Genomic DNA, 10,091 nt, shown 5'->3' with positions numbered 1-10,091 from the left:
TGATTCCAATTCAATTTCGATAAAGGATCATCTGTATTATTCGACTTCAGGAAATAAACAATGTACAACATCTAACCAACGACAGAGCTTATAGTGTATGTTGATGAAGAAGAAGTATGTGGAAGAAATACAACCGACGAAATACAGATTGAATTATTATTGAAAGCATTAATTAAAATAAATAATTACTCAGCTGCATGACTTGATGTGAATTAAAGGAAGCATTGCAATATACAAAATCAAGCAAAGCAAAGCAAATAGTGTTGATCGATCATACAATAAGTCCGATTACATTTTCTGTGAAAATGGCTGCTATTTCGACTCTCGACTCTTTCAACCCGGCTACCTTTATACCGGTTAATCCATTTAACCTACCTTGCCAGGTATAATATGTTAAGGAAGTAAATAATACGAAGATTATTCCGTCTTCATAATATATTATGTATCTCCGTAAATATAGTTATTGTATATTGTATTTTCCATATTCTCGTTGATAGTTTACTTAGGCTCCAAGCGTAGGGTTTCCGTCTCTTGTATATATATAGCATTGCATTGCAATTCATATAATTCATTCAATACAATTATAAACATTCTTTACATGGTATCGAGCTTAACATCCTAGGCCGTTACCCTTCACCTTCAAATCTCATGGCTACCTCCGGTACCTCTCTTCCCAATCCCGATGATCCTTCATCCCCCTTCATCCTCATTAACTTCACCTCTTGCACTCAACTCACCACCAAAAATTATCAAACCTGAAAAACACAAGTTGCTGATCTTCTCTTCGGCTTTGACTTGCTCAAATTTGTCGATGGCTCCTTCCCTGCACCAGAACCCACCCTCACCACCACTAACTTCAAAACTTCACCCAACCCCAAGCACGCCTCTTGGAAGCGTCAAGATAGCCTCCTCAAGGGTGCTTTGCTTGGTACCTTACACTCCTCCATCTCCCCCCTTGTCCTCAAAGCTACTACCTCTCGTGAGGTTTGGACTCTCCTTGAGAAAACCTATGCCAATCCCTCACGGGGTCACCTCCTCCAACTGAAAAATCGGTTTGACAGTCTCTCCAAAGGAGATCGTTCCATTGCCGAATATATGCAAGACATTACCACCTGTGTCACGGACCTTGCTCTCCTCGGTAAAACGTTGGACAATGAGGATATTGTTGACAGGGTCCTCAAAGGCCTTGACTACAAAACCTATCAACCCGTTACTGACGGAGTTCGAGCTCGTGATGACCCGATTACCCTAGAAGCTCTCCATGAAAAACTCTTGAACCATGAACTAAACCTTCCTCACATGCCTTCTCCCACCCTCCCTGCCTCTGTTCACGCTACCTCATACCGTCCCACCTATCATCGTAACCCACCTCCTCCATCTCGAGCACTTGGCCTTCTTCCCACACCCACCACACCCAACACATCCACCACTCCCAATCCTTTTAAAGGCACCTGTCAATGGTGTCGCCACCCTGGGCACTACTTATCTAATTGTGCCGACTTCAAAAAGCTCTTCCCTAACACTCAGTTTCCTCAACCTCCACCCCGTCCTCGCCAAACTCGTCCACAAGCACACACTGCCACTGCCTCTTCCTCTCAGTCCTCGGCTACTTATCTCCTTGACAGTGGAGCAACCCATCATATCACTGATGATCTTTCCCTCTTATCGCTTCATCGTCCTTATGACGGCACTGATGAATTAATCATTGGTGATGGTTCCTCCCTACCCATCTCTCATATAGGTTCCTTTTCTATTCCAATCTCCTCTTCTTTCTCTCTGTTTTTTACTAATGTGTTATATGTTCCGTCTATTTCTCGCAAAATTATTTCTATTTCCCAACTCTGCAAAGACAATAATATCTTATTTAAATTTTCTTCTAATTCTTTTTCTCTAAAGGTGGCCAACCAGACTCAACCCCTCCTCCACGGACCCCTTAGCTCTGGCATTTACGAATGGACGCCGCTCACTCCACAAGCTCATCTCGGTCTTGCCTCTTCCGCAATGTCGTGGCATCATCGTCTTGGGCATCCTTCAACTACTATTTTTAATACAATTTGTCATCAAAATTCCTTAGCTTGTTCTTCTTTTTCTCGTCCTTGCAATTCGTGTGAAATTAATAAAAGTCATAAATTACCGTTTTCTATTAATACTCTTACTTCCTCTGCTCCTCTTGATTTAATTTACTCGGATGTATGGACATCCCCTTTGCACTCCATCGATGGCTTCAAATATTATGTTGTATTTATAGATCACTATACTCGCTATATCTGGCTCTACCCCCTTAAACGAAAATCTGACACCGCTCCTACGTTTCATCGCTTTCGTGCCCTCGTTGAAAAATTCTTCAATCGGTCCATCTTACGATTATATTCCGACAATGGCGGTGAATACTTAAAACTCACCCCGGACATCTTAAACAATGGCATCTCACACTTAACCTCTCCTCCACATACTCCAGAACACAACGGTTTCGCTGAGCGACGACATCGTCACATCGTCGAAACTGGTCTTGCCTTACTTCACCACGCCAAACTTCCTACTCTCTTCTGGTCCTTTGCTTTCACCACGGCTGCCTACCTCATAAATCGACTTCCCACTCCTACCCTAAAATATGATTCTCCCTATCCGCGTCTTTTCCAACAAACGCCCAACTACACCAAACTCCGTTCCTTCGGTTGTTTATGCTATCCTTGGCTCCGTCCTTACACTACGCATAAACTTGATCCTCGCTCTACCCCTTGTATTTTCATTGGCTACTCCGCTACCCAAAGTGCCTACCACTGCCTCGACCCTATCTCCCTCAAAATATACACCTCCCGTCATGTTAAATTTTTTGAAACTACTTTATCCCTCCTATAACACACCTGACACGACCACTGATATCTCTCAGTGGTGTACTCTATCTCTGCCCGTTCCCTCCTCTTCTCTGCCTGACCCTCCTATCACCACCGAACCCCCACTAACCCCTCCCACCTCTCCACGTTCCCCTGCCACTCCAAACTCCCCTGTTACTTCTCCTCCCACGACCCCTGCCACTCCCCCGTCTTCACCCCGCACTGCCTCCCCTGCCCCACCACCTCCTCCACCTCCTCCTCCACGCCATAACCATGGCACCAGACTTTCTAACAACATTGTTAAACCTAACCCTAAATACGCCCTATCTTTTACCCTCACCGACTTGTCTCTCCCAACCACTACCAAACAAGCCCTCCTTGACACACGCTGGCGCGCTGCAATTACCGCCGAATTTGATGCGCTCACCCACAATAAAACATGGACTCTTGTGCCTCGTTCCCCTACCCAAAATGTCATTGGTTGCAAATGGGTATACCGTATTAAATATAACCCCGACAATACCATCGACAAATTTAAAGCAAGACTCGTTGCCAAGGGATTTCATCAACGTCCAGGTATCGATTTTTCTGACACTTTCAGTCCTGTTGTTAAACCCACTACCATTCGTCTCTTACTGTCTCTTGCCGTCACTAGTGGATGGCATCTTCGTCAATTAGATGTCAACAATGCCTTCTTGCAAGGTCATTTTAAATGAGTCCGTCTTTATGGAGCAACCTCACGGTTTCGTTGATACCGCTCACCCCTCGTATGTCTGTCAACTGTCTAAAGCTCTCTATGGTTTAAAACAGGCCCCTCGGGCCTGGTTTACCGAACTCAAAACGTACCTGTTGTCCTACGGCTTTACTGGGTCCTTAGCTGACCCATCCCTTTTTATTAAGCATTCCTCCTCCCCTCTTTATTTATTGGTTTATGTTGACGATATCATCGTCACTGGTCCGTGTCTCACCACTGTTACTTAGTTTATATCAAATATGTCCTCACGATTTTCTATTAAGGATCTTGGTCCCTTGTCTTATTTTCTTGGTGTTGAAGTCCGTCCCACATCCTCTGGTCTATTTCTTTCTCAACAAAAGTACATTTATGATTTACTTGAACGTCATAATATGCTCGATGCTAAGCCTGCTCCTACGCCTCTTCCAACTGACTTATTGCTTCTCCAAGACAATGGTGCGCCTGTCACTAATGCTACTACTTATCGTGCCATTATTGGTGGACTGCAATACTTGTCTCTCACTCGCCCGGACATCTCCTTCTCTGTCAATAAGTTGGCCCAATTCATGCAATCACCTCGTCTTCCTCACTGGACTGCTCTAAAAAGGCTTTTTCGCTACCTTAAAGGTTCCATTTCTAATGGTCTTATGCTCTATCGTTCTAGTTCGTCTGAGTTGCATGCCTACTGTGATGCCGACTGGGCTGGTGATAGAGGTGATTACGTCTCTACCACCGGTTATGTTGTTTATCTTGGTCGAAATGCAGTATCCTGGTCGTCTAAAAAGCAGCATGGTCTCTCCCTCTCTTCTACGGAATCTGAGTTTCGTGCCATTGCAGCCACCACTACCGAGCTTGCTTGGCTACAATCTCTCTTGCAGGAACTTCGTGTCACTTCTGTCTCCTCTCCGGTTATTTTCTCTGACTATCTCAGTGCGACTAATTACTCTGCTAATCCCGTCTTCCATTCACGTATGAAACATCTTGCTCTTTCGTTTCACTTTGTTCGTGAGCGGGTTCAGAATGGTTCTCTCCGTGTTCAACACATTTCTGGCGATGATCAGTTAGCTGATGCTCTAACCAAGTCTTTACCTCGTACTCGTTTTCATCTGTTGCTTTCCAAGATTGGCCTTGTCTCTGGACCGTCCATCTTGCGGGAGCGTGTTAAGGAAGTAAATAATACGAAGATTATTCCGTCTTCATAATATATTATGTATCTCCGTAAATATAGTTATTGTATATTGTATTTTCCATATTCTCGTTGATAGTTTACTTAGGCTCCAAGCGTAGGGTTTCCGTCTCTTGTATATATATATAGCATTGCATTGTAATTCATATAATTCATTCAATACAATTATAAACATTCTTTACATAATACTCTCCACAAATTCTTGTTTATTTATAATGATCTTAAGTTGAGACGTATTCACAATTGATTTAAAAAATTTTAAAATAAAAAAGAAATTGTGAGAGGTCTTAACGTAATATGGAGTAAGACTGTCTTAAGCAATACCTCCTACTCGATCAATACTCGGTAATATTAGATACTAATGCAAGTGTTGTGTGCAGGAGGAGACCGCTGATCGCGCATCTGCCCCGGTGTAACATGTCTTCACATATATTGCTCTTTCGCCTTTAGATAATTCGCCCACGGTTGTTGATGCATGCTCCTTATTATCGTCATGTTCGTGTTGTTCTGCTTTAATTTATCGTCTTTTGTCCCAACTTAATTATGTGTTATGTTTCAGTTTGTTCCTCTTTCTGTTTTAAGTCGGACTATGTTATCTGTGTACCTCCATCATCATCAACCTCTTAAATAAAATCTGAAGGCGCTTATGTTGGTTTATGTCTTCTCTTATTTGTTTCATTTTTCTATACGTATATATCATCTACAAATCTTATTTGTGAGTGTGTGTGCACTAGGGGTGATAATGAATTGAGTCGATCCCGAGCTTGGCTTTGCTCAACTTGTGCTCATGTAACAAAACTCGAGTACAAGCCAATCTCCTTGGGAAGGTTTTTTATAGATAATTTGATCATCCAATATTGGATACTTTGGCTGTAAGATACTGTTACCTGTAAAAAGAGCTAGAAAAAGTCGTCACCAATCATCGTCAACAACATTGTCCCGGTGTTATTAAGGCTGACAGGAAAGGGCGTATTGGACGCAGCTTTACTGGTGTGATGATCAGTGGCGGAGTCAGAATTTAGAGGTTGGGGGCGTAACATTTGTGGGCGTAGTCGTAAAAAAGAGCGCACTTGCAATAGAAATTAACCTAATAAGGGGAAACCAACCAACCTTAGAGATTCAGATATGTAGTGTAATGACTATAGACAGTAGAATCAACTCATCATGCTTAATTACTTATCATACATCAAAATCCCGTCTTTCGAGAAACATTTTAACAATTTCAGGCCATAACAGAGGATACTAAAGTCTAAAGGCTAAATTCCCAAAATTTATGCAAAGCTAATTTCTCAGAATTTGCTCAATGCTACAAGTAGAAGTAAGTCATGCAAGGTTAGTAACCTAACAAAGCGGAAATCACCCTCTCGAGTCTACCAATCATCAATTCATACTGAACACGCGGAGCCACCAATGGGTTGTGAGCATTACTGACAGCCAGCTGACCGCCAGCAGGAAGAATGACCTGATTCATGGAATCCTTATCTTCACATAATGTTGCAGCGGGTTCATCTGAACCTACAGGTTCGCTGCATAGAATGTCGATCTCATTTTCCCCCTCTTCATTGTCGGAACTACAGTCATCTGAAAAATTACTGACATTTCGAAAAGAGAACTCCTCCATGGGATTTTCCCTAGCATTTCCAGCTACATACATTGCTTTAAACTCGCTACTTCCATCACAAATTTTCGACATTTTCTTAACTCTCTTTATAGTTCTCTTCTTCCTCTTAAATCCTACCCGCACCTCTTCTTCTAAATTTGACCTTGCCCTCCACCAATTAGAGTACCGATGTGTAACATCTCCTTCCTGCAACCGAGGAGGTACATATAACTTCAAACCAAGTTTACAACTAGCATTAGATCTATCAATGGACTCGGGAATATCTTGATCAAACCCGAATTGGAGAGCCACTCTATGAGGTTATACTCCTGAACACAGTTCAACCCAACCAACTGACCAGCCATCAAACACCTAGAGAATAACTTCCATTCCTCGTGATAATCCACATCCACATACGTCCCTGAATCAACATAAAACCTAGGTAACGACCAATTGGCAAGCGACATGGTATATGGGCGCCAACTAAAAGTTTCCCTAGACGAGTCTAGACAAACCTTTATATCATCATACAATTTTCTTTCATTATTCTCCCAACGCGCCAACCTAGTCTCTCCATAATAGATTATCCTAGGGACGGGTCCTAGCAACGGAAACCTCTCCCAAGCCCAAACCTGAACAAGGTGCAATGGTGATGTCAACATTAAAGGACGATCACTTAAAGACCCGGCAATCTTCCTTTTCAACAAAGTCAGGTCGTTATAAATAGAAGCTAAAATCACGGGGCCAAATGCCAGTTTATCCCCACAACTAAGCCTGGCAGCCATGGAGAAAACCGCCTGAGTAACAACCGTGGCTGATTTGCCAGCGTAAACATGACGGGTAAGCCAAAGAACCAGAAAACCAGCATTCTCTATCTGATTACTACATCGCGATGATCCCTTAATGAAATGCTCCTGCCACCTTAAATGAGACAAATTATGGTCAAATTTCACCAGTTTTAAATATATTTTAACCAGCTCGTTCACAACAAATTCGACATTTTTCCCAAGAGAAGACTTGCTCAAAACCGAATCACCCAAAGGCGAAAAACCACCTAAGACATAAACATCCTCTAAAGTAACAGTAGCCTCACCCCATGGAAAAACAAAAGTGTTAGTCTCAGGACACCATCTTTCAACCAAGTTATAAATAAGATCACTAACTCTGGCAATGTGGTAAGTAGAACCCTTGATAGCATCAAAGATGCCAGCTTTTCGCCATTCCGGTTCATGGGTTACCCTCAATTTCTCCACCCATGTTTCCCATCCTTTAAGAGGGTTTGAACTGCAACTAAAGAGAACATTGGGTTTTGACAACAACGAAAAAGATTGAATCTTTGGAGGTTTTGGTGGTAATGCATTCAGGTTTAAAGAGGGTTTCAGAAAATGGGCAATTCTTTTAGTTGGGTTTTGGATAACATTAAATGCAGTCTGATCAACCATCAACTCTACTCTTTCCTCTATAATCCTACCTTCTGTGGTTTTTTCTTTTGCCATTTTTGGATCAAATGAATTGGGGTTTAAACAATGTTCAGAAATCGACAACAATGATCAACAAACTCAAATACAACAGAACAAACATTACCCAAAGTCCCAAATCACATATAAAGTACAAATATAAACTTCAAAAATCAAAATATCAAAACTCTGTGTTACAGACTTACACAGTACTTGAGAATGAGATTAATCTTCCTGAATTATATAGAAATTACCAAAGAAAGGTTGATCAGTTGAGCTTGAAATAGATGGTGATGCATGCATACATGAGCATTGTTGCTAAAGAGCGTATAAAATCAGCAACTGACCTTACAAAAGTTGATTTAGGAAGCTCAGGAGTTAACTTGCGTGCTCTTCCTGTATTTGCTGAGTGGAGTAGTGTTCATTATTAACTAGTGTAGATCCCGCGCAAATGCGCGGTAAATATAGACCTTTTAATTTTTAGTGTATTAGTTATAGATTTTAGATTTATATCTCGCGAATTTTTATAAAAAACAACTAATATTAAAATTAATTAAAAGAATTGAATAATTCCATAAATTGTGTTTTTTATGAAAATATTTTAACTACATCAATTTTTTTTAAAAAAATCTTTTTTTGAAAAATCAAATAGTTTAAGTAGTGGGCCCAACATATGATGGTATAATTAGAAAAGTTAAAGATTGGAAGAAGTATCACGGTAGAATATTTGCAAAATCAATTAGTTTAAGTAGTGGGCCCAACTTAGAACGTGATATGTGGTTTTTTCAGTCCAGAAGGCAGACCCAATCATAGTGGAAAGCACTTGGGCGGGAAACTACTAAGAGAATTTTATTCTCTTAGTAGTAGGGGGGATTGAGCAGATAGTTGGGATTTCCTTTCTTTCTCTAAGCCCATTTCTAGGGTGGGTTTGAATTAGACCCGATAAAATTAACCCGATTCATACTTAACAGGTATCTTCCCAATGGAGGGTCTGAATCTGACCAAATCAGAATGTTTCACGTTAATAATAAAGACCTGGTAAATGGGTCAATTGCGTTGGGTTATGATCGATTCAGTCCGGGTTTGGTCATTTTTGGGTTTAACAGAACTCGGGTCAATTTGGGTTCGAGTAATTTTCGAATAGATTATTATCAAGTTATTTAGGGATAATGGATTGTGTAGAACAATAATTTTTCGGGTCTGGTAATATTACTCAATCTCATGTCCTTAGTTCGGGTGTCCGATCGAGTATGGATCATGTTATTCGTGTCGAGTCAATTTTGTTAGGTTTACTAACAATCCACCCGATAATAACCTGAACCTGAAATAACCCGAGTTCTTACTATAACCTAAAATGACCCAAACTGAACCCGAATGACCCGTGTTTGTTAGGTCTGGTTTTAAGTCTCTTTGCTTATAACAACGAAAAATGAGATACGAGTTCAAATTTTAATTTTAATAAATATTACTCCCTCCATTGGAATCTTTATTTATCTTTTATTGTTTTTACGAGGAGAATTTTAATTAAAGGTAAACAAATGATTCTGTCGTAGACATTATTATTTCTGTTATTTTACGGATTAAATATATATGATTCATTTATTAAATATATTTATAATTTTGTATGTTTAATAAAAAGTTTAATTAAATTTAATACAGTAAGTTCTTTTGATCTTCTTTACAATCTTACGGATTAAACTTGAGCTCTAAGGGCCTATCTATTTTCTTCTTTTGATCTTCTTTACAATCTTCTTCTCTTATATTCTCCCGTTCCGGTCAATTATTGTCCTTTAGTTTTGGCACAACGATTTCGTATAAGAGTAACAATTTTCATCTTATATCGTCCAATTGATGTATAGAGCCTGATTGTCTAATATATCGTCCCTTCATTCCGGTCATTTATTTATCTTTGATTTTAACACATAATTTGATAATCTATCCAACGATTTTGCACAAATATTACATGTAAATAAATGTAATATATAAATATAATCCATAGTGCGACGCTACGTAAACATATGGAAATATGTCGTATTTTAATTCAAATGCGACTATGTGAACAACATAAACACGTTCACTTATCGTAGTACTAGTACACGACATAAGTAGACGTAAAATATAAGTGTAATTCATGTCTTAGTCTAGAGATAAAGACATACGGAGCATACTTTGTAATAATCTAAGCTAGCGACATATGAACGTAAAAGTATATCGAATACCAGAAGTAGGGGGCTCGCATGCCAGGTTTGTGCAACAAGGTATCTGTGACCCGTAACACAAG

At 40.2% G+C, this 10,091-nt stretch overlaps 1 protein-coding gene across 1 annotated transcript; it reads right to left on the bottom strand.

Moving 5' to 3' along the window:
* Nucleotides 1-6,586: 6,586 nt before the first annotated feature.
* LOC141646541 (serine/threonine-protein phosphatase 7 long form homolog) lies at nucleotides 6,587-7,849 on the bottom strand. The gene has a single exon (XM_074454412.1). The coding sequence runs from the start codon at nucleotides 7,847-7,849 to the stop codon at nucleotides 6,587-6,589; it is 1,263 nt and encodes a 420-aa protein (XP_074310513.1).
* Nucleotides 7,850-10,091: the final 2,242 nt, after the last annotated feature.

This window comes from Silene latifolia, chromosome 3, assembly GCF_048544455.1.
Source record: "Silene latifolia isolate original U9 population chromosome 3, ASM4854445v1, whole genome shotgun sequence".
Taxonomy (NCBI): Eukaryota; Viridiplantae; Streptophyta; class Magnoliopsida; order Caryophyllales; family Caryophyllaceae; genus Silene; species Silene latifolia.
This window is presented reverse-complemented; position numbering and strand designations above follow the sequence as displayed.

Coding starts and splice junctions, on each gene's coding strand:
- LOC141646541 (XM_074454412.1), bottom strand. CDS start 7,849: ATGGCAAAAGAAAAAACCACAGAAGGTAGGATTATAGAGGAAAGAGTA.